Below are 25,389 nucleotides of genomic sequence, written 5' to 3' on the forward strand. Positions count from 1 at the left end.
GTGGTCCAATTCTTGTTTAGGGAAGGAAAGTTGAAATTATATTCCTGTTAATCAGGTGTGCGTTGTGCTGTAGCATGTTAAATAGTTATAACTCTAAACCTGTAATACTTGAACAAACATCACTAAGGGAAGTAAAATATGAAGCTAGCAAAAATCTGTGGCCAAAGTTATTTCTGCCCTAACAGCTTTAATCATGTTTGTTGATTTTGAATAATCTTTCTAAAAGTGGACCATTTGCTTAATTATTTTAATAGTATCACTTCAGAGAATGTATCTGTTAAGACGCTAACGTTGCGTGGTATAAATGTTGGGTGGAAGAGGAAAGGTTGTAGGCTGGATGAAAGTTTAAATGACTAGAATATTTATGCAAAAGGATCAGTCTGGGAAATGGTGTAATTGTTCCACTGACCCACCCGTGTGTGTGTGTGTGTGTGTGTGTGTGTGTGTGTGTGTGTGTGTATTTGGGCACAGTTACAACATTATTCGGGACTGTAGATAAATGTTCCCTTTGACCCTACCCTGCTTATTGTTTAACAGTGATGAGTCTTGTCCTCATCTTGCTGGTGGAAAACACCAAGTTGAGCCCCCTCTTCTGCTCTGATATTCACCAGGCAGGGCAGTTTTCACTACTCAGCTGCTCTGCTTGGTCCTCTTAGGTTTTGGTACTTCATATAAGCACTGCTAGAAGGTACATGTGTATTGGTATCACTAGTCCTGAGGAGTTTGGGTACATTCATTTTCATATATATAGAATGTGCAGTACACCTTTTTTTTCTTTTCTTTTTAAGCAAAATTACTCATCATTTTAGGTTCAATCTTGAGCTGAGAGATCTACTGTGAGAATGAGATGGCATACTTACTGTGAGAATAACATAAATGATAGTTTATTTGAAAACTTTTATACACACTGGTGTTTATATATTAAGAGAAATATGTAAACACACATGCACATGTCTCTTCAGTAGAGTTAATGTGAATATATCAATTTTAAATGGAATTGCAACCACAATCATTACTAAAAGAACTTTCACTCCTAGTGAGGGTTTATAAAAGCCACTAAAAGAATACGGTAGACAGAGGAAAATGCAATGGGTCATCATTTGGGGTGATTTTTATTTAAAAACTGATAGTGCTATTTTTGAAAAAATTGTTTTTATTCCTAGCTCTTTTTGTGATTGAAAGTCATCTATAGTAAGCAGTATGGTAATGAACTACTTTTTAATTGCTGGCAAACAGCTTTAAGTGCACTTTCTTTGATTACATTTCCATTTTTTTTTGTTAAACTTGAATTTTCTGAAGCCTTTTATGTACCACTAAGCAAATAACTTTTATTAAGCCTGATTTACATCTTTATTATATTTCTAATAGTTACAAAATGTACTTTCTATGGTAACTTCAAATATAGCTGGGAAACTGTTATGAGATAGTACCAGTTGCTTTTATTTTCTCCCTTTATCTTATTAAGCACTAACTGATTTTACTACTTTGTCTTGACATTGCTTATTCTTATCGACTGAATTTCTGTCCCCCATTCACTTTGTTTTGTTTGAAATTTAAAGTTATTTTCTTATTGTATTTATCATACCTGTTTTAATAATCTGCTTTCTTTAAATGCAATAAATCTCAAATGGATTGCATATTCTTTATAATCAGTGACTGGAGTTTTTCATTATTTGTCTTATTGAAAACTTTGGTTATAAACTTTATTCACTTATTTCATTCACACTACAGACATTAAGCACTATGTACCAGGTAGTGAAAGAGAAAAATGAACAGAATTGGATCTCTAGGTTCACAGTTTAGGATTCAAGTAAGAAAACCCATTGTGACATGGCATTTTTGCAACAAAAATACTTAATAGCACAATTTCTTCAGGCATTACGATTACAGACACTTAAGATGAAGATGAAGCAAAAATATAAGACTTTGAAGTACCTTGTGAATGGCATAGTTTATGCATTATGTTTAATTTTTTAAACTCTTTAAAAACTGGTAACATACATAACTTACAATTTGGTTAAATAAAATATTGTACTCCTTGGTTATGTCAGAAAAGAGGCTTTTTCAAGATAAAGAGAAAAACCTATTTATTGGATTGCTGGACTCACTTTGGCATCAATGTCGCAATATATATTATCTTAGGTATTTATCCCACAGCCTGGAGTCTTTAGAGAGGTGGCTTGTGGAAACATTTATCTTGTTTGTTATGAATGGACTTTTTTGTTGTTGAAGTAGTAACATTTATCTAAAGTTATGTGTAAAAATAAGGGTGTTGTGTCTTTTTAATAAATGGTACAAAGGAGCAAAATACCACAAGTTAGAAGTTATATTAAAAAAAGAACTGTGGAATGTACCATTGTTCAAATTCAGTTATAGTTAACTTCTTTAGAGACAAATACATGCCGCAATTAGAGCTGCCTGTATGGAACAGCTAGTCCCTTTGTAGGGAAGTCCGGCTCCAGCATCCTATGTGAGATGTGGCGAATAGAGTCATATGGAAGGCATGAGCATCTGAGTTTTGTGGTGCATTTAAATGTAGTTCACTTTTGCTTCAGATGCTTGACACCACTGAAATTACAGCTCTGCTCTGTAGTGTTTTTGATCCCAGATTTACAGAGCAGGACTAGATCCTATGTGACTTATCAGTCCTGCCCTCTGAAGACGGAAGTTTTACTCTTCACCTGAGACCCCTACTGCTAACCCTCCTCCCATCTGAAAACAGTAAGTTTCCGTTTTGGATCATTATCTCCCTACCCTACTGAGGAAGTATGGTACAGAATTTCAGTAGCATCTGTGCCTCTTCCATATAAGCAGAGTTACTGTGATAATGCATGCAGAAGACACTTCTGCCCCTCGTCCACTAGCTGAGCTGATACTTCACATTCTTCAGCAGGGGTGGAATGACCTGAAATGAGGATTTGGGGTGGATGTGGACCTACTCAGCTCAGCAGTTGGCAGGCATCCAGAAAGCAGGCTTTGCCTCTTGACATTTAATACAGGACAAAGGGTATATCTAGGTAGGTACCTACCTGCCAAACAGAGAGTTGTACAGCTCTGTGCCAGTCAATCACGGCCTTAAAATCAGTTACTTTGTCCAGGTGGGAGATCATAAGGTGTGATAGATATTCCCTGACTCTTCAATCCTGGTTCTAAAACATGATTTTGAAACTGTTATGCATTATAAAGAATGAGGAGCAGCACTTAATATATATAATAAACCAGTTTATTTACATAATACATATTTTGCCATGCAGCTTATGAATTGCACTCAGATGAATAACAAAGAAGACAAGCACTATCTTGCTATTTAAAAATGCCTTATATAGAAAGATAATTGTCTCTTCAATGAGTTAACTACAACCTTATAAATCACTAGACAACTTAAAACAGCCATGGATAATTTTAAAATGTAAAGTCCGTCAGTTAAGAGCTTTTACATAGGTAAAATTAAAAATTTTAATCTAGTAAAACAAAAATAACTTAAATATACATTATTACAAGGCTCAGATTTGAAGGCAATTTTTAAATAGTTATTCTTTAATGTTAACAATGCCTTAAAAATTTTGCCAGTAGTGATGTGCACACAGTAGGTGGTCAATAAATGCTGATATACAGAAGTGTTTATAGTTGACAGCAATCCACATTCATTCATTTCTATGTTACAATAAATACATCATAGTAAAGGTAAGAATGAGAAAGATCAGCTTTCTTACAATATTTAACACTTTCATGAAAAGATGAAATGTTCACATGGTATAATTCTTGTTACAGTCAGACCTTTTATATTTGAAAAAGTTTTAAACACATGATGCTCTTTGTGTTTATTAATTCAGATGACAAGTACTAAATAAGTCACACACTATTACAAAAAATCAGGAATATTTTTAAAAATTAAAATAAAACTTATGATTTCAATTTGTTTTTGAGAAGATTTTATAACAAAAATGGTCCCAAACCTAAAATAAGTAGACTTCTTCATTTTTTAATGTAAATAGTGTATTTTGTTTGGCCAAGATGACAAAATATCTATTTAAAAGAAATAATATCAACTGGCTGCTGGTGTGACTCATTGATTGAGCGGTGAACTATGATCCAGGAGGTTGAGGTTCAATGGTCGGGGTATATGCCTGGGATGCAGGCTTAGTCCCCAGTGGGGGGTGTGCAGAAGGCAGCTGATTGATGATTCTCATCATTGATGTTTCTATTCCTCTCCCCCTCTCCTTATCTCTCTCTGAAATCAATAGAAACATTTTTTTTAAAGCAATAATATCATGTAAGCTAATAAGGGATGTTATAGGGAAAATGTATCCTGTTATCATTATACCAGAATCTTTTATTGTTTAGCACATGGATCAAATTTGTGGCCTTTGAGCCCCGCCGGTGTGGCTCAGTGGTTGAGTGTCGGCCTATGAACCAAGAGATTGTGGTTCAATTCCAGGTCAGGGCACACTCCGGGTTGTGGACTCTATCCCCCAGTAGGGGGCGTGCAGGAAGTGGCTGATGGATGTTTCTCTCTCATCGATGTTTCTACCTCTCTATCCCTCTCCCTTTCTCTAAAAAAATCAGTAAAATATATTTTTTAAAAAATTGTGTCCTTATGCAATAAAATTGCCATCTTCAAAGAGTAGTATTCCACCAAAATACAGTGTGTCGTTGGCCTATGGGGGGAAAACTCTTTTTGCTGAGATACTAGTATGGGGAATTTATATTACAAAAACACTACACCGAAAAAAATACAAAATTTTATAGATGCATAAACTGAGGCACATTAAAGTTAACATTCCTAGTATCAGATATATAAATCGTATTTTGGGAATAAGCTTCACCATTAATCAACACTTCTGATATTTAGTAATTCCAAGGTTCTGAAGATATACCAATATTTAAAGTAGCTTATGTCAACCCATTAAGAAACTTAGGTACTATTTTATATGCCAATTAACCACATGTTTTTGACTGCTTTAAGGGATTTAACTTATGTATATGAAAAATACCAAAGAACAAGAGTGTTATGTTGTATGATAGGGCATTGAGATCTTTTTAGGTATATACAATAAAATGCCCATTTAATGTTTCAGGCCCAAATATTAGTATGTATCAATACTTTGAGTTATCAATACAATGTTAACACATGCATAAACAGAGAAAGACCAGAGCACAGGTGAATAATCTGCCATCAAATGGGGCATCTGCATGACTTTGTTCTAAGGCTTAAGGTTCATTTCAGGGTCAAGACCGGGCCATCTAGATTCTATGGCCTTAAAAGTAGCACCCATATAGCTGGGAAACCTCCCCCCTACACCTCTCCCCCAATCATCAGGGAGTCTAGGATTGCAAATTCAGAGGTGAAAGCTTTTCTCCTGCAGGAATTTTGGAGCTAAATATATGCACTCCACTGGCAAGCGTTCAATTATTATATGAACTTAAACAATACTTGAAATTAAAAAGCTTCAATGGCTGATTAGTTGGTTATCAGATCACAGAATTTGTCACCTGATCACATAGTCTGTTTGTAAGGCCATTCTTCTCTGATGGGAAATGACAATGCAAGTTCTCAACACCTCTTTCAACTTAAAGGAGAAGAGGTTTAAAATTTTTGTTCCAGCAAACTAAAACATCCCATGTTCCTAGGGAGAAGAGAACCCACGGCTAAAGGAAATAACGTCACATATGCCAGTTTCTCACAAACCATGTATTCAAAGGCTAGTGATGATTCAAGATCACTGTCCTAGCTTGTGTTAAGCATAGCCTGTCACAACCCTCGCCTTGATTAGGCACTTGGTCATCTGTAAATATTGTCTACCAAAGTATTCACACAGGGTGACCCCATTTTATAACGGAGGTGAGCCCTTCCTAAGGAAATTAAGCTGGTGGTAAGTAAAATGAATACTGTTTTGACACTGGTTTCACATTCATTGCCAATTAATTTTCACTTCCTGTACAAGCAGCAAAGTAATAGTTTTAAGGGCTTGTAAAGCAGTTACTATTACAGCTCCTGATGTATTTTTCCATTTTTAGAAGCTATTACTCATGATATATTAAATAGGAAAAGGAAAAACTAAGGGGAATCTTAGAAATATTGGGGTATACAACTCCCCATTATATATTGCTTAACAGCTGAACACACCAGGTAGCTATACCTGAATTCACAAATGGGAGACATAGTCAGGACAAGGCTTGCTATGTCTGTACTGCATGACGTACACTGTTGACTGGTGCCACCAATATAGCATCACTACTGCAAGGATATGCCAGATTTGGTGGCTCGATCCGAGGTAGTTTAGTTGTCCTGGAAAGGAAGGTAGAGAGAAAAGAATATTAGTTGTAATATTTTGACATTAAAATACAAATAAATTTTTATCTCTGGCCTTGGAAATATAGTTCTACAGCAAAAAGACTCTGGTAAGCCTCAGAGCTCCAAGAAACTGATTTGAGATATTGAGACCCAAATATTTTTCAAGAAAGGATGAATTCATATTTGAGTCTAATTTTAAGGTTTTACTCATAAAGTACACTGGTGAATTTTAGAAATACTATTCCAAATGTGTTTTCAACAGCCTAACTTGGTTAATTTCAGGTATTTGACCTTTAATCTCCCTTGTGTCACCTTATATCTGATGAAGAAAAGACATTGCATGAGAGAAGCAAAGGAAGCTGATGCTCCCGATCATGGAGTGAGCTGACATGAAGCAGATGCACTGCTGGGTTGGCTGTAAGTCTGCTAGGAGCACTTTTATTTCAAGCAGCTGTGTAAGGAGAAAGCTCGTATCAGCATCTTGAGCTATCACACTAATGAAATAATCTGCAAAATGTAATTAGTGACAGGTTAATTAAGGTTGGTTAGTTCATATACAACTTAGGAGAACTATTTCTCTTCGTGGTCAAAGGTTAAATTCCAAGGAGATTAAGTAATTAACATGTGAGAAGCTTCTGGAAAAATAAGGAAATCCAGAGTTAAATAACTTTTTCTTGTAATGTAAACATCTCTAACCTTTTTCTTTCTTTTTTCCTTATCAAGAAAAAGAACCAGTACACTATGTAGATTTAAAAATGTAAGTCAATAGAATTATTTCTGTAGGGGTTTTTTGCCCTTTTTTGTGTGTCATGGACCCTTTGACAGTCTTATGAAACCTATAAATTCATTTTTAAAAACCAAGAATACAGAGGATTAAAAAGAAAATTGATTATATTGTTACACAAGTATCGCAGAGCTACTAAGTCCTGTCCATGGATACCTGAGGGATGCTTGGACTCATTAAATACATTGTGATGTTTATATATTAAAAATTTAACCTGAGCTGAAAGGAAGTTTTTAGGTTTAAGTTTTGTTTTTTGTTTTTTAAAAAAAATATTTTTATTCAGACAGGAAGGGAGAGGGAGAGAGAAATAGAAACATCAATGATGAGAGAGAATCATTGATCGGCTGCCTCCTACACACTCCACATGTGCCCTGACTGGGAATCAAACTGTGACCTCCTGAGTCATAGGTCAGTGCTCAACCACTGAGCCACGCCAGTTGGGCAAGGTTTAAGTTTTTTTGATTTCACAATATTCACCCACCACTTCGTCACCAATGCACATGGCCAGACAAGGTTCTTAAGCCACGCGTCTGTGAACATGAGACTATCACTTTAATCTGTAGACTTTTCACAGTCTGCACATCACTGCTCAAAGGTATCCATACTGCACCAATATTCAGCTACATGGGGCACATTTTATGTCAAGTTCATCTTGTTGGAATGTTAAGTTACTTAACATTTGACCTTTTAAAAGTGTCCTATACTAGACAACTGGGAACTCCTGAATATTTTAAGGCCTAAAAATACTGGAGAATGTTCATGGTTTAATTTTCTACATGTCTGTGATGAAGAGGAAACACTTTTAAAAATAATTATTAATAAATTTATACAAACATGTATTTTATCAGAACTGTTTTCTTTTTATATATATATATATATATATACATATATATATATATATATATATTTTTTATTGATTTTTTACAGACAGGAAGGGAGAGAGATAGAGAGTTAGAAACATCGATGAAAGAGAAACATCGATCAGCTGCCTCCTGCACATCTCCTACTGGGGATGTGCCCGCAACCCAGGTACATGCCCTTGACCGGAATCGAACCTGGGACCTTTCAGTCCGCAGGCCGACGCTCTATCCACTGAGCCAAACCGGTTTTGGCAGAACTGTTTTCTGAGGAAAATTCCAGCCCTGCTTGGAGGATGGGTGGTCTCCAATTCAGGGACATGTCCTAATTATGGTCCTGAATCCTAATGTTTATTTACAACACTCAGGTTCTTCTTCGTGTTCCATTCTTATAAAACTCAGTGGTGAAAACCAAGTGTACAGAGGAAAGTTGCAGGTTCTACGTTCTATTCATTTTCTTCTTCCCTTGCACACATGAGCAGCGGCACCTTCAATTCACTGGGAAGGTGATTCTTAGCCCAGGAGAAAGGAAGGACATGCCTGCAGTTTGAATTTATCTACTCCCCAGTCCTGGACCCCCAACCTGAAACATCACTGCTTTCATATTATTCTTGACTCAGCCAAAGCTTATCTGGGCTTGTAACCTGGGCTTGAATCCACACCCATTGGATTCAATCCATAATGTGAGGATGACAGGAAAAATTTGTGAAAACCCTTTGAAAGTTCAAGTTTTAGATAACACTTGAGAATAGGAGAGCCATTCCATAAGCAATAATATTGAAAAAGTAAATCTAAGTTTACTTATCAACAATATATTTAGAATAAAGTTATATAGTCACTATACAAGCAGTACCTACCTGGAAAGTACCGCTCTGGAACTTTGGAAATGTAGAACAGGAAAGCAAGAAGTGCAATCACGTACATCACAACCACACGGGGTGCAAAGTCCTGAAAAGCAAAACATACTGTTCACAGGTCTCCCACTGTGGCTGAAACCCCAATTTATTAGGAATCTAGTTTACAGACTGAATTTATAGGTGGGATTTAAGTCTGCTAAATCTCAATTGCTTTTGCAGTTTCCAATAACAGAAACTGATAATACTGTTAATACTGCAGAAAGCAGTCCACAAGAGTGGAATATTGAGTGCACTAAAGGTGCCCTAAAGGAGCCAGAACTTTAATAAGTTTGAAGGTCCTACATCAACAATCCATCTACAGGCATATGGGTGGAGTCCATGTGGGATGGAATTACCACATGAATAAGCAAAAAGAGGGAAGACCAGGGACTTGGGCTGAAAGACCCAAGAGGTTTAGCCGAGTAGTGAAGTCTGTTCCACTATCTCGGGAACATGGCCCTGTTGAATACTATTATGAAGCAGTCCATCTCACAGCTCAAACAGCATTTCCTTGCCCTAAGACTATCAGCCAGATATCAGTAATATACCAGTATACTGTTCCTAATCTGGTTATATACCCAATTTACCAAGAACCCAATAAAGGAATAAAGACAAACTACTTTTCTTCCGTCTTCAAATATCTGATCATTATCACTGCCCTCCCTAAATTCTATATCCTCAGACTAATCAACCTAAAGATTTCTCAAACATTCTAGAACATGACTCGACCCTACCTCCCAGAATTAGTCCTTCTGGATCTTTTCATCTTTGGTTAAGTGTCTTTCTTTCCATCTCTTAAAAATTAGAGCGTGCTGGAGATTTCTCTGGAAGTCTCCCTTTGCTTCTCCACTGGAATGGCCTGTGAGTATGTTAGATTCCCATCTGAGAACCACTGTCTTCCTAAGCCATATTTCTATTTTAAGATTTCTGAACACGGGAAATTCCCATTTTTTTCTGAGTTCTGTAAAACCCATGATCTTAATGGGTCAGGTTCTCTTTCATTGTTGTTAGAAGCTTAAAAGGATGTGTCACTCATCCCAAACTTTTGGTCACTTCTGTGTCAACAATCAGTTATCCATTTCTGGTTAGAACTGATTGAGAGTGGTGGTTCCCTATTCTATTTTCTTTACTTATTTCAGGAAATCACAATTCTCGGAAAATAATGTTTTCACAGATATGAGGATCACTGAAGTTCCTCGTCACTACACTCTCATCTTTCTCCCAATTTCCTAGTCTGAGGAGGAAAGCATCACCTTTGTCCTCAAGTTGGCAAACTGGCCACACAGATCCTACCACTCAAATTCACTAGAGCACAGAACTACCTCCTTTCAGTTTTACACCCAAATGCTTTTCACCATGGTGTTGCCAACTTCATGCAAGTGTATGTAAGCCTACTATCAGTCCTCCCATTTCTAAAAAAATTCTGATTCTTTAGAATACAACCTATATTTCAATTCCCATATTCCAGACAAAGTTCCCATTGTAAAAAGTATAGTGATTTCTGCTGCATTTGTGGGCATGCTTATTTATGTTAAAAATCCTCAGTTTTACTCTCTAGTGCGTTTTTATATGGATCTCTAAGAATGTCTTATTTCGAATCCTCAAGAATACACAGGAGTTCTTACTGAGGTTCTTCCTAATGCACTCCAACTGTGCTCCTATAATACCTAACTCTAACAGTTTCTATTTCTCAATATACTTTCCTTGGTTGGTGAAATATGCTTCCATGACTCCAGCTACTAATACAATAATGATTTTCAAATCTTTTTTTTTTAAAAAAATATTTTTATTGATTTCAGAGAGGAAGGGAGAGGGAGAGAGAGAGAGAAACATCAATGATGAGAGAGAATCATTGATCGGATGCTTCCTGCACACCCCCACTGGGGACTGAGCCCGCAACCTGGGCATGTGTCCTGACCAGGAATTGAACCATGACCTCCTGGCTCATAGGTGAATGCTCAACCATTAAGCCACACTGGTCAGGCATGATTTTCAAATCTTAATCACTATTCTCAAACTCTAACCTAAATTCTATAATCTATCTCCACTTTTATATCCCACAGTTACCTCAAATTCAACAGGTCGAAGAAAATATTCCTTCCCAACTCCTCCTCTACCCATACACACCCAACTGCTCCTATTTCTGTACTTGCATTATCATGAGCATTCTCCTAGCCTCAGCTGACAAAGCTAGAAACGTGAGTCATCCTCCTCAGGCAAGGACTTAGGTACTTACACACTCAGAAAAAATAGAGAGGGAATCCAGAATGTATTATTTCACAGAAAGCCATCTCAGAAAAAAATGGTGGTTATATTTGACTTCTGATCCTGCAAGATATGCTTATTTGTGTAGGCATTTAAATTATGGCATCAGTATGTCACTAGAAATATGTACTCAAATGACAAAGACTCAACCACTTGCCTGATTATACTACTTTACCCAAACGGAATAAAACAGAAAGGACACAAAAAAATGGGGAAAATGTTTGTCTACACTCAACCTACCTGCACAATAGGAGCACCTATGCCTCCATTGAGCCAAACCCAGTGAAGAGTAGGAATTACGCCATATCCCGAAACGGAACAGAAGATAATGGAACGCAGCCTCTGCCACTGCTGTGTGAGGTAACTGGGATGGATCTGCGCAAAGAACACTGCCAGGATCATAGCAAGCACTGTGATCAGGTACACCTGCCGCCAATACTGGAATGAAAGGCAATCAGATTTTAATTGTTATTGTCCAGGGAAGGAAAACAGTAATTATGGCTTCTACCTTACACATTCTAAATTACTGGCTTGGTATTTGCATTTGCAAACATGATTACCTTCCTTCTTTAAAAAAATGCATGTTTCATTTTTAGGTTTAAACAACTAAGCAACTTTTAAACAACTTTTAGGTTTCTCAGAATGACAAACCACATTTCAAGGTAAGCTGGTTAAGAGGCGACATTTATCATAAAAAGCATTTTCTGAGTATCTGTTACAGGGGTGGGGAACCTTTCTTTTGTCAATCGCCATTGGGATATTTATAACATCATTTGAGGGCCATACAAAATTATCAACTTAAAAATTAGCCTGCTATATTTGGTCAAACATTTAATTAACTCACCCCTAATGCCTTGGCAGGTCCAGACCAAATGATTTTGCAGGCCTTGTACTATATGGCCAGAGGACCAAACGATCCCCACCCCTGACCTATTATATGCTAGGAACAATTTATGTCCTGTAGAAACAAAGATGACTATGACATGGACTCACCCAGTGGGTGAGCTCATAGACTATGGGAGGGGCAGACCTGTAAACAAATGATTACAATCTAATGATAAGTAATGTAACTGTGCTATCACCAGAATGCTGTCGAACCACAGAGGAGGGAGTGATTAATGTTACCTGGAGTGGCCAAAACTGTTTCAGAGAGGAGGTGACACCTTAGCTGGGTCTTGTGGAATACATGCAACATGTGGGAAGAGGAAGCCCTCAAGGAACAAACAGGACATGCAGCCGCAAGCAGCAGGGACACTTTGAGAAGGGAGGCGGGAAGGCAGGTGGACTGTCAGGCTAAGTATCTGGAGCTTTACCATGTGGGCACTGGGGAGTAGCAGAGTTCTTGAAGAATGGGACGACGTGATTGTTTCTCAAACTGACTGATTAGAAAGAAAACTCTAACAATCAATGTTGAAAGAATGAGGTGACAGGAAGAGAGCTAGAAGATATTAGAATAACTGATTCAACAAGTGAATGAGGGCTTGAATTCTTGTTGAATAAGGAAGATAGAGGTGAGCACCAGATTCAGGAGGCATTTTTGAAATGAAGTCTTATTGGCTGACTGGATGTGTGAGAGGGCCAAGATGGCTTGGCTGTTTCCAGTATGAAAGGCCACACGCAGCTTCTATCAATGAAGAAAATGAACAAAGATGATCCAAATGATATGTGTGTGTGTGTGTGTGTGTGTGTGTGTGTGTGTATTGGGGGAAGAAAACTGGGGGGCATGAAACAATATTTATTTAAAAATATATTAGTTTTGAAGGGCTTGTAGAATATTTAGATCTCTAAATGAGTAGTTGAAAACCTTGTCTTGAAGCTTACAAGTTAGCATCTCATAGGACAGAGTTCATAACCTGAACTCCTAGGACTTCTGTGGGGCTATTCACTTCCTTAGTCACATGTCAAATTATTTGGTTAGTTTGTGCACACATGTACATTCTCCTGGATGAGGATCCATAGTTTGCAAACTCATTCTCAAAGCAGCCTGTGTTCCCCAAAAGGTTAAGAGCCACTACAGCAAGGGCATATTTAGGAAGATTAGATACCCGGGGGAAGAAGATTTTCCCTTAAAATCAGCGGTTCTCAACTTGTGGGTCGTGACCCCTTTGGGGGGGTGAACGACCCTTTCACAGGGGTCGCCTAAGACCACCGGAAAACACATATATAATTACATATTGTTTTTGTGATTAATCACTATGCTTTAATTATGTTCAATTTGTAACAATGAAATTGGGGGTCACCACAACATGAGGAACTGTATTAAAGGGTTGCGGCATTAGGAAGGTTGAGAACCACTGCTTTAAATGATCACGGACTGTGTTAGCTTTAGCAGTTCTTTCTCTTCAATCTATCTTGGACTTCTAGTTTTTTTCTGAAGAGATTTACAAAAAGTGTCTGACTAATCTCTTTGATTATCTGATATGTTTACAAAAAGATAAGCAGAAAACAGGTTTCAGAGAAACAGAGAATAAGATAAGCAAAATAATCCAAACACTACATGGCTGCCCTCACTAAGCTCCTAGTTAGCAGGTTCCCTCTCATTTTTCAAGGACATAAACAGTTTCATGCAAAACAAACAAGCTGTGAAGGCTGAGCAGACATAATAGGTTGACTACTAAAGTAAAATCAATTTATAACAAGTCAATTTCTTATATATCTATCTATATAAAACCCTATTAAATCGACCGAACAGCGGAATGACCTGTGGAACGACGGTCAGCGAGGGACAGGGCCGGCGAGTGGGCAGCACCAGGCCAGCCAAGGCAGGTGCCAGCGGGGGGCCCCCCAATTGTCCCGCCCACTGGTTGCCCACAGATGGCCCTGATCACCGGTCAGGCCTAGGGACCCTACCCTATATGTTGGGAACAGTCTCTTAGATTTAAAAATTAAAACCTGGCAAGGCTACTCTAACAATGAAAAAACAGGATGATGCAGCGATGACATGCATGGACTCTGGCTGGCACATTTTGTGGTCAGCCCTGATTCTGACACTTAAAACTGTGTGACAAAGCCAATGACTTAACTTCTCTCTGCTTCAGTTTTTCCACCCATAAGATGGGGAAAATGGTACTACTGCCTCAGAAGGATCATGTTATGTATTACTTTTTATAATCAGGGCAAAAAAAATGTAGCTGCCCATACAGCAGCAAGATGCCTTTCACCTGTTTGAAAAGTATGGTCACTGGTGCAGGCAGCGTCCCAGATTGCGAGAGGGTGCAGGCCAGGCTAAGGGACTCCACTGGGCCTCTAGTTTAATTACATGCTTATGTTCCAAACTAGGCATAAAAAGCAAACGGCTCATATGTAAATGGCTACAATTAATATATACTCTTACATTCAAACCAAATTATGATTTTTCTCTTTGCTAGTTTTACACTGCCACTATGTTGGCAGTTTTCTGACAAAGGTCTACACAAAACTCTTCCATTTCTTCCGTAAGTTAATTATGTGCTTATTCAGAATTTCAAAGGAACAATGGCAAGAAAACTCCAGACCTACAAGAAAGGTAGAATAAGAAATGTTTTAAATTACTTACATTATTACAATAAAATGCGTAAAATACTCCAGAGACATAGCAGCCCAGTATTCCAATAGAAATTCCTGCATAATCTAGTGCCATCCATCTTCGACAGGTTTTTTCTGATCGATGGCAGGAAAAAAGATGATAGCCCACAGAGCAAAGCATACAGACCTACGAAAAAAAAGCAGAAACAAGTTAAAGTGAAACAAAGCGAAATAAACCAACATCCGCATGCTGTTCGGGAAGTGGTAGGTCTAGCGCAGGCTTTCCAGTGAAACACACCTGAGCCTGGAGGCTAGCTCTGGGTCAGGCGAGCTATGTTATTTCTCTAAGCCTCAGGTTCCTCATGGGTTAAATGGGGATAACCATATATAACAAAAGAATTTCAAAATGATAGCTAATTTACAATATAAACACTTAAAATAAATAGTACGATAGTAGGAAAGTTACAAATGTTTTAAAAATATCCACTGAGGCTTATTTTGATCCATGAAGGACTTTCCTTTACAAAAATCATTTACTATATAAGTAATATATGTTGTTAAAAAAAGTCAAAGATCATAGAATTGTATGCGGTAAAAAAAATAAATCCCTCCTGTTCAAATCTATTCCCAAAAGGTAACCACTGTTAACATTTATGTCCTTTCAGATATTTTCAATGAATATATCAAATACCTATAAAATAGAAGTCTGCACACCTATAATATAGAAGCAGCATATTGAGAAAAAGAACCATTAAGGAGTATCATGTGGCCTTCTTCATGACATGGTTATGGTAAGCTCTACACATTAACCCCTAGAATGCCGGGGAGCGCGATCATGCTCCTCCTGTCTTTTGCCAAAAGTGCCAGGAGCGCTTTATTTTAACATTATATGTTTTGTTCAAAATTTTTTTTCTACTAGTACTTTATAATACAATCAGCAAACAATATATGTCAAAGATGAAAACAAATGTAGTAAAGGTTTCCTTAAGTTTTTGAATATGTAACTTCATTTACTTGCGATTCATAATTTTTTTCCTAAACTGCTGTAAAATCAGCAAAAATGCCTTGGCAATTTTAGCATAGTTCCTAGGATATTGGTTGGCACTCAAAGGGTTAAGGAGTTTTAACTTCAGTATTACAGGCTAGGTGTGATAATACTGGAGATCTTAAGTGCAACCTTATGGAAAGGCTGAGACAAGAGGCTACAGGAGTAGCCCTGGGGCGCAATGACAAGAGCCTAACTAGGCCAGTGACAGTGGGGGTGGACAAAACAGGACAGATAAACAATATGAAGCAGGTCAAATGGATAAACATTTGTAAGCAACTACTCAGGTTGCTTATAATGGTCATCTTTCTATTCTATAGTTTGGTCATTAAACCTAATCAGTCCCATGGCCTCAATACCTCAATATCAATATTCAAAACAATGTTCCTAGCCACAACCTCTCCACCCAGTCTAAAACCCTCACTGGTCTATGGCTATGGTTACTAAAGTACAAGTCAGTCTACTGACCCAATGAAACATAATTCTAAGAAGCTTGATGGTTTTGTCAGATCCTTGAGCTTAAACACAGTATATCCAGAAAATATCAAGATGTATATTCTCATTGAAATGGAAAGATCTGAACTGACACAAAACCATGCAGAGATGATCATAGCTTGGAAGTAGGTAGACGGGTAGGTAGGCAGGTAGCAGGTGTGAGGCAGCTGTGCATACACAAATGTCAGGAGGAATTTTAACCCAAATTTCACATGTGGTCACCTCTGGGAAGTGGAATTTCAAGAGATTTTTACTTTCTTCCATATACTTTGTTTGCTTGAATTTCTCCATGAGTATATCTTATAGTGATAATAAAAACAATAAAGCTAATTACTTTGTGAACAAGAAGAGAGGAAAGAGGAAAAACTACAGTATTAAAGGGAAAGTACAATATACAGTGTTAATGGGAAGCACCGAGTTTTGAAAAAGTTAACCTATATTTAATATGTCCTATTTTAAAAGGGATGTGTTACTGTTAGAGTTCCTTAGAAAAATGACAGAAAAGTTATCTGGAAAAAAGAGTACGTTTCAGTTTTCTTCTGTGGAACATCTCATTTCACCAAGGCAAACAGATAATTAGATTGTGACATCCTGTGTCTAAGCTCCTTGGCACAATAACCAAGAATCTCAGGATCTGGCTCCTGCCTCCCTCTCCAGCCCCATCTTTCTCCATCCTCCTAAGATCCAACCACGAAGACCAGTGCCTGCAAGTCCAGGGAGTGTTAAGCTGTTGCTTGCTTCTGGGCCTTTACAAAAATTATTTTTTCCTACTTAAATGCCCTGCCTCCCTCTCCCTTCCGCCCTCCTACCTGAGTGACCCGACCTCCATGACAGGTTGGTTTTGTTTAGCACTGTATTCCCGATGCCTAGCTTAGTACCTGGATTTAGGAAGGAGGCATGTAAAAATATTTGTTGAACTGACTGTAAATGAACAGAATCCAGGGAAAGACGTTTTCAGATTCTGCTCTTCTCTAAGACTGAAAGACGTCTGGGGTAGTTTAGAGCCCCTGAAGTCACAATGTTACTCAGAAGGTACTCTATTCATCTGGTTGAGAGGAAAGTTTTGAGTATATAAAATGGGTAAAAGTGGAAAGAGAAATGTGTTTTAAAAATTAAATGTAAATCAACATTAATACACAGATTTATGGCTTACCATGCTGCCTGCTGATGCTAAGAATTTGGGAAAATTGGGTGAACATATTATCAATGTAATTTCATAAATATAAAAATAACAAATGATATTTTTAAGTAGGGAAGATGTACTCATTTGTCTTCAGCAAGTTTTATAGTGGGTAACAAAAAGTCACTGCACTGCCAGCTGGGAGAACAGGGTTTTACTGTAATGCTGAGTAATCCTCGGCAGATCACTATAATATTTTGAGTGTGTTTTTTTTTTTTTTTTTTATCGGCAGTTGTTTTTTTTTAAACTATTTCATCTTTATAGTTGTGCAATGCATTTTTTCTTAGGCCAATATGAAAACCAGTATGTTTTCCCTGGACCAGCATCAGCTATATCTGGGTGGTGAAGAGATAAAGGGCAGGCCTAAGGGTAGAGGAAAACATATGGGATTCTCAAAGTAGATAATATCCATATGACCAACAAGAGAGTAAAAACCAGTTTTACTTATTTATGATGATTAAGAGCACCTCAGTCTATGTTAAGATATATCTAAATTTTATAAAATATTGGTTCATTTTAAAACAGCAATGGATTCTAAGAGATATTCAGGCTTCAATCGGGACAAAAATTAAACCTGAGAAAGAGTATGTTTTTAAAAATGCTTAAAAGGAAAAGTAATTTTCTAATAATAATAATACAAAAACACAGAGTATTCTTACCCTCAAAGAACTTTAAAATTTTATTCCAGAAACTAGGATTCTAAAAAAAAAATGGTGGGGGTAGGAGAGAAGGGAAATTTTCTGATGGGATTCGTCGTCATTTAAGTCTAAAGTTTTAACTGGAGTCAAATGATGAAGGCCAGAAATTAGATGATACATAATAAAGCAGATGGCTTACAGATTCACCTTTCAAACCACATAGCAACCGGTTAACTGCAGGGAATGCTGGCCTATGTTTGGAGAAAGTGGCATAACACCTTTTTCTTTTCATTTTTATGATCTTCTGTAGGTCTGCATTTTTTTTTTAATTAAAAAATTATCAACAGGAATTTTGTCCACATTTGTTTTCTTCTTTAGAACGATCTGTTTCCAAAACTATTAAGTATAACTGCTAAAGGCACTCTTATAGAGCTCTGAAGAAAAATGAAAGTGCTAAAGAACTAACAAATACAAGAGGTAGAGAGGAGAGAAATTGAAGTATCTGAAACCAGGCAAGCATAAAAGGACCAAAGGAAATTAACATTAAAGCAACAGAAAAAGTCAATACCAGCTAAACAAGACATTAAAATTCAGATGGTATAGAATCAAGTACAAAAATCACAGACGTATAAATTCGAAAAAGATGAGACATTTTCTCAAGTGTTAAGCAGCGACTAGTATTCTACTTCAGTCAGAAATAGAACAATCAGAGTTTCCTATCCTTGTATTAACCTTAAAGCAGAGATGTCTATAAAGGGAAAGAGGAAAGGAAACAAAGAAATGTTCCCAATCTTTAAAAATTACTAGATTTAAAATTTACTCTAATAATAACATTCAAATACACTTTCATAAAACATACTTTTGGTGCTTATACTATGAAAGTGGGTAAGCTATCCAATATGCAATTTTGGGGGCTTTTTTTTTTTTTTAAAAATATATTTTATTGATTTTTTACAGAGAGGAAGGGAGAGAGATAGTCAGAAACATCAACGAGAGAGAATCATCGACCAGCCGCCTCCCGCACATCCCCCACTGGGGATATGCCCGCAACCCAGATACACGCCCCTGACCGGAATCGAACCTGGGACCTCCCAGTCCGCAGGCCGACGCTCCATCCACTGAGCCAAACTGGCCCCGGCAATTTTGGGGGCTTTTAAAGCAAGTGGTGGATGTGAAGTAAGATCACCTGCCCAGACTTGTCGGACTAAAGTTCTCTTTCCCACTAACAGTGTTTATGAAATGACTTACCTGGAAGCAGAAAAGACAAATAGAACAAATTACAAAATCTTCTCTGGATGCACTTGCTGAAGGTAACACAGATGTCATGTCATATATTCCCAGTGTGAAGAAGAGAAAGAAACCCAGCAAATGACTCCAAATGTTTACTGTCTCATTAGATAAAATAAACAAACTGGAAGACAAAACAAAACAAAGCCCATGAAGTTCAGAATCAGTGGCTCGCTCACTGTCAGCATTTTAAAGGTCAGGGACACCTTTTTCTGGGTTATCCAACACTTGCTACTTTAAGCCCTTAACCCCATCTTTGCCTTTCTAAATTTGATATATCATTTGGCTTAATTAATCTCTTAAGTTTTTCCACAACCAATCCTAGGATCTTAGAGGTTTATTGATGCTCACCTGTATTATTATATTGACCATTTTCTTCCTTGTATTAGAGTTATTTATGTATAAATGCCATTTCATCCTCCAGCCTATTAACTCCCTGACGGCTGGCACCATTCATCTTTATGACACCACTATTCCAAGTACAGTGCCTTGCTCGAATTAGATGCTAAATGTCTACAGAAATAAATGTGCAGATTAAAACTGGATATTAGCTAGCATACTTTGATGTTCAATAATAGGTGTCTGAAAACCTAAAAATTAGATTAGACCAGTGGTTGGCAAACTGCGGCTCACGAGCCACATGTAGCTCTTTGGCCCCTTGAGTGTGGCCACGAAGTTTCAATCGCACTGTACGTGCACGCCCGCACGTGGTACTTTGTGGAAGAGCCACACTCAAGGGGCCTCAGTTTGCCAACTACTGGGTTAGACAAAACTTAAAATACCTTTTTAGTATTTGTTAAACGCAAAATTAAATGGGTTTGAGAGAAGCAGTATAAAAAAAAAATGGATCTACTGGAAAGACCTTTAAGACAGGCATGCTGGAACAACTTTTCAAAACCATTGTTTTGCAACCATCATTTCCAGGTGGCATGTTCTTATTAGGAACAACAGGAGGTTACTATTGCTGACTAACTGGTTTGCAGCACAGGTTGGTGTACCACGCCGAGAACACGTCAAAGCCTACTGTCCCTTCACCCCCTCTGCAACAAACTAGCTCTGTGATCATGAGAAAGTCACTTAACCCTTCTGGCTTCAGTATCTTCATCTACAAAAAAGGAAGCTGGATTAGATGTGGCTGCAAGTCCCTTCCAGCTCCTTCCTTAATCCTGTGAGGTGTTTCTCCTGCTGTGGACAGAACTCACCTGATTATTGAAAGGTGACATCATGACAAAAAAAATCAAAATATTCTTGCATTTCTCTTGCAAAATAATCTTTCTAAACTAAGCCTTTGGCTTTCACTGATTCAGAATCCTTATTAGTAAACATTAACATATAACTAGCCTACGGAATTTGCAGCAATCACCATGGTTCTTGGTTTCCCATCTTTGCACAACAAAAATAGCAGGGCTTCACACTATCAAACTATCATCAAGAATAAAGTGAATCATGTATCATGAATTTCAGGTTTTATCCTGTACAAGCATCAAGTATAAAGACTACTTACATTGTTGTGTGTAGAGGGGATAGGATGCAGGAATGTGAGGGAACACATCTAACTACAGGTCTGTCTTGACAATCTATACTACGTTCTGCCTGTTGCTTCCGAACTTTTCATTTTGTGAAGCTCAGTATAACCGGACTAACTGAACTGACAGATACAATCTTGGAGGTTCCTTCCAACTAACAGAGTACTGGCAGAACAGCTGTGGCACAATAGCTCTTCTTATATCTAAAATCTATCCTGGTCATGCTTGACAGCAACAAGAAGAGAGGGTAAAGGCTGAAACCAGAAAAGACCAAGCTGGTGGGAAAAGCACTTAGGAGAATATCCCCAATAGACAGCATACTCTTAATTTATGAGAAGTTAGGCCCAGACTGTTCAGTTTCAAAATCAATCATCAGCCCGGCTGGCATGGCTCAATGGTAGAGCGTTGACCTATGAATCAGGAGGACACAGTTCGATTCAGGGCACAGGCCCGGTTTGTGGGTCCCACCCCCAGTAGGGGGTGTACAAGAGGCAGCCGATCAATGATTCTCACCATCAGTGTTTCTGTCTCTCCCTCTCCCTTTCCCTCTGAAATCAATAAAAATATATTTTAAAAAAATCATCTCCATCATCAACATCTGCTAGCTTTGAAATCGATGATCATGATGATCCCATCTGTTGTGTGCTTAGGCCCTTGTATAGGGTTTCAAGTGTATAATCTCATTTAATCCTTATTGCTTTCTGAAGCAGCTACAAGCTCACCCTCACTTTTACAAATGGGGAAAATAAGACTCAGGGAGGTTAACTTTTCCTCAAGGTCCACAGTTGTTAAGTGGTAGATCTGGATACCCAAGTTTTTGGTTTTTTTTGACTCAACAGCCCAAAGATCCAAAGCACTAGATTTCATTTCTCAATCCATAGGATTTGGACTCTAATATTAGAATGCAGAGGGTCACTGCTAGGCAGGTATGAAATATTTAAGGCAACTCACTACCTGCAGGGCTTAGCCCTGATTTCCTGTGTAATACCTTATACCCAGGAGGAGGCACTGGGGAGAAAAAGATTACGTAGGATTCAACTTGTGAAGTCCTGTGGGCCGTCCATTAAAGTAAAAAAGGGACAGGCAGTGACTGTTACCTTGTGACTGCGAGTCACAGAAATACTGTCAAGGCAGGCAAAGGCACTGGGGAAGGACCGTGCTGGAAAGATCAAGAATCAGACATGTGGGTGCTGCTTGAGCAATTCAGCAGCCCACCTTCCAGCATTGGGGTTTGTCTCTGCAGTGACCTGGAGCTGGCCAACATCTGCATTTTAGTGCTCTCAGAGTGGGGTCCCGATTTAAGTACACACAGTGCATTTTCACAGAAAGCTCTTTGAACACTTAGAACACTAATTTTTCAGTTTTGTTTTTTTAAGCCCAGGCTTTCCGGGGCGTTAAAGGTTTGGATGATGAAATTCAGAGTGGCTCCTGTAGTTCTCTAGTGGAGGGCGGTGCCCGTTACCGGCTCTCTTTGCTATAAAGTGCCTTTCCTACACAGCGTTGTTCACAATGGCTATTATGTAACAGTGTAATTATCTTTTTAATGTGTGTCACCCAGGCTGGACTTTAGCAGCTCATGGGAACAAGGGCCTGGTCTGCTGTTCTCTGCACCACCTGGTGACGTGCCTGTCCCCTAGCAGGGGCTCCACAGTACCCTGGATGAATGAACCATGTGAACTTGTTTCCCATTATACAGGCATTCATCTGGCCCCAAACATCTGACTTTCCATAGGGCTTAGATATACACAGGGGCAAGTAGGGCTCAACCATGGTCAGTGGGGTGGGTCCAACATGTAATCCAGCGAGCACCAAAAGGAATAGAAGATGTAAAAGCCCTCTGGAAACAGCAAAGCGCCAGAGTCAGTAATTAGGGTCATTGTCACTATCGTTATTATTCGGTGGATCAAATAGCCCCGCGGCGCAGGGGGGAAGGTCACAGGCAGGAGCGGCGGCAGAAAGATGAAAAGGAAGCGCACGGAAAGGGCAGGGAGAGCAGCGGGAGGACCAGACAAACACCGGGCAGTGGGGAGGAGGGGCTGCCGGCGCGTGGGAGGCGGCCAGACGGTACCTTTTGATACACAGCCTGGAGGGCAGGTAGGCCCGGTAGCCGTCGGTGATGTACGGGTTGTCCTTGAGGGACACGGGGATCTGCTCGTAGGTGTAGAGGCGGATGCCGCGGGGCACCAGGACCGGCCAGTACTGGTAGCTGCCCAGCTCGATGTAATGCGCGCTCTTCAGCAGCTTCTGATGCATCCTCCCCGGTCGCCCCCGCTCCCCGCGGGGAGCTCGCCCGGCCCCGCCTCCGCCTCCCCGGGGAGGGGGCTTCGCCGCCGCAGCCCCCGCCCCGGAGCCCGCGGACGCTGCGCGAGGTCCGACGACGCCGCCGCAGCCCAGGCCCGGCTGCGAGCGCACTGGCCACGGCCCGCAGCGCCAGGCGGTTCCGCCGATGCCCCGCCCCTGACGTCATCACGCGGCGGAGGCCCCGCCCCTCGCTGGGGCCGCCCGGCGCGCTCGGTGGTGTGCAGGGCGGGCTGCTTGAACTGCGCAGGATGCATCAAGTGTCTCCCCTTTTCGGTAAGAAGAGCACAGAACTGCACAGGGGAATACAAGTGGTTTTTGTTGTTGTTGTTGTTTTTAATTAGAAGCAATAGTTGTTAAATTTTGAAAAATCAAGGAGAAAACAGTTGAAGAAAAATAAGAACTAGAGTTAAGTGTTCACCGGTTTCTCTATGCTTCCAACGAATCTCACAGGCTTAATGGCAGAAGGGAACTTGGAGGTTTCTAAGCTAAGGTTAGTCCTTTCAAGTAGTTGCAAATAGAGGAAACCTGATGCTCATGGAACATTTTACAAAATCTGAGCATCCACCGAGCCATAAAGAAAACCCTAACACACTCAAAACACTGAAACCATTCAGAGTATGTCCTTTAAGCTAACAGAATGAAACTAGAAATAATCAAGACAACTAAAATTCCCCAAATGTCTGAAATTGAAACAAAAAAACTTCTATATATTTAATGGGTGATGATGAAATCACAATGGAAATGAGAAAATCTGAACTGAATGATATAGAACATACAAAACGGGGTGCAGCTAATACAGTGCTTAGAGGAAAAGTTATAGCTTTATTTCTGCCTATGAATTGTGATTCAAATGCTTATTCATAATGGCAACAGCACAAAACATCAGTTTTGCATCCATACATGTAGTACCCTTAGGCTATTGTTTGGCATATAATAATCACTCATGATACCTATTATGCATTTGTTGTTATTAATAATTATGTATAACAGGATATTGTCATTATGTTAGTAACTTGAGGCCCAGTGCATGAAAATTCATGCACTCAGGGGGGTCCCTCAGCCTTGCACCCTCTTGCAGTCCAGGACCCCACAGGGGATGTTTGACTGACGGCTCATGCCTGCTCCCCAGGGGATCAGGCCTAAGCCGGCCGTCAGACATCCCTCTGGCAGCCTGGGAGCCCTTGGAGGATGTCTGACTAATGGCTTAGCACTGCCATGGAGGCAGGTGAGGCTCCCACTACTGCTGCTGGGCTGGCCAGCCATGAGCCGGCTTTTGGCTGAGCGGCACTCCACCTGTGGAAGTGCACTGACCACCAGGGGAAGCTCCTGTGTTGAGTGTCTGCCTCCTGGTGGTCAGTGTGCATCATAGCGACTGGTCATTCCTGATCATTCCCCCATTTGGGTCAATTTGCATATTACCCTTTTATTATATAGAATATTAGTTAAAGTTTGAGAGGTGGTATGGTTTAATAATTAAGTTCTGAACTTTGAAGCCATACTACCCGGGTTTGAATTCTTGTTCAACCATTTACTAGCTGTGTGTCCTTGTGCAAGTACTTAGTCTCACCGTGTATCAGTTTTCTTATTGGTAAAACAGGGATAATATTGATACTTTGTGTTGTGAGGATTAAAGGAGTAAATGTATGTAATACTCTAAAGCAAGCATGTCAGACTCAAAGGCTAACATAGGCCAAATAAACAAGGTTTAAGTTTATGTGGGCCGCAAAAAAACAAAAGCTTAAATTTTCATAGAAATGTAGGTTTATTTCGATAGAGACATGCTGAATACAAAGGGATGAAATAAATAAATAATAATTAGCATAAAATAATAGAACATTATAATAAAAATTAAGATTTTTCTTGAACATTAACTTACCAGACACTGAATAACTGCACAAAATAATAAGCATAATGCAAATAAACGTAGTTTTCTTGTTCTCCGAAAGCGAAATATTTCCTGTTGTGCACACCAAATAAGTCAGTAAAAGACTAATGACTTGGCAATTGGCTGCTAAAATATTTGCTGCTAGTATTAGTGGAGAGAAATGGTGTGCCTGCGAGTAAGGCATGTAAGGGAAATGAGCGCAATACAATTATAGTAAGCAGTCATTAGTGAACGTTGTAGTTTGTTATTAATAATTATGTATAACAGGTATTGTAAAAATTAAGTTACGAAATTTTTATTAAAACATTTCTTTTTTCTTTCTTTTTTTTTTTTTCTGTTCATCAGATTATTTATTCACTTGATTCTTAGATTCACTTGTTGATAGATGCATATTTGTTGTTCATAATTTGTATCTTTACCTTTTTCTTCCT

The 25,389-nt window shown here is 39.0% G+C and overlaps 1 protein-coding gene across 5 annotated transcripts in view; it reads right to left on the reverse strand.

Annotated features, from left to right (window-relative positions):
• PAQR3 (progestin and adipoQ receptor family member 3) overlaps positions 1-23,206 on the reverse strand; it is a 93,396-nt gene extending 70,190 nt beyond the window's left edge. For 2 of the 5 annotated variants that reach the window (XR_004972332.1, XR_004972333.1), the window contains exons 1-7: positions 22,841-23,206; positions 19,208-19,370; positions 14,633-14,788; positions 11,338-11,535; positions 8,794-8,884; positions 6,141-6,289; positions 3,030-3,149 (exon numbers count right to left, since the gene is read on the reverse strand). Coding sequence is in view for 3 of the 5 variants with exons in the window: in XM_036337445.1 (XP_036193338.1) it covers positions 6,147-6,289; positions 8,794-8,884; positions 11,338-11,535; positions 14,633-14,788; positions 19,208-19,370; positions 22,841-23,025 (936 nt within the window). In the remaining 2 variants the exon portion in view is untranslated. Of the gene's footprint in view, positions 1-1,278; positions 3,150-3,207; positions 6,290-8,793; positions 8,885-11,337; positions 11,536-14,632; positions 14,789-19,207; positions 19,371-22,840 lie in introns of those variants that run through there. The other 3 variants (XM_036337445.1, XM_036337431.1, XM_036337460.1) reach the window with 3 other exon arrangements.
• Positions 23,207-25,389: the final 2,183 nt, after the last annotated feature.

Source organism: Myotis myotis, unplaced genomic scaffold (genome assembly GCF_014108235.1).
Source record: "Myotis myotis isolate mMyoMyo1 unplaced genomic scaffold, mMyoMyo1.p scaffold_m19_p_1, whole genome shotgun sequence".
NCBI classification, from domain to species: Eukaryota; Metazoa; Chordata; class Mammalia; order Chiroptera; family Vespertilionidae; genus Myotis; species Myotis myotis.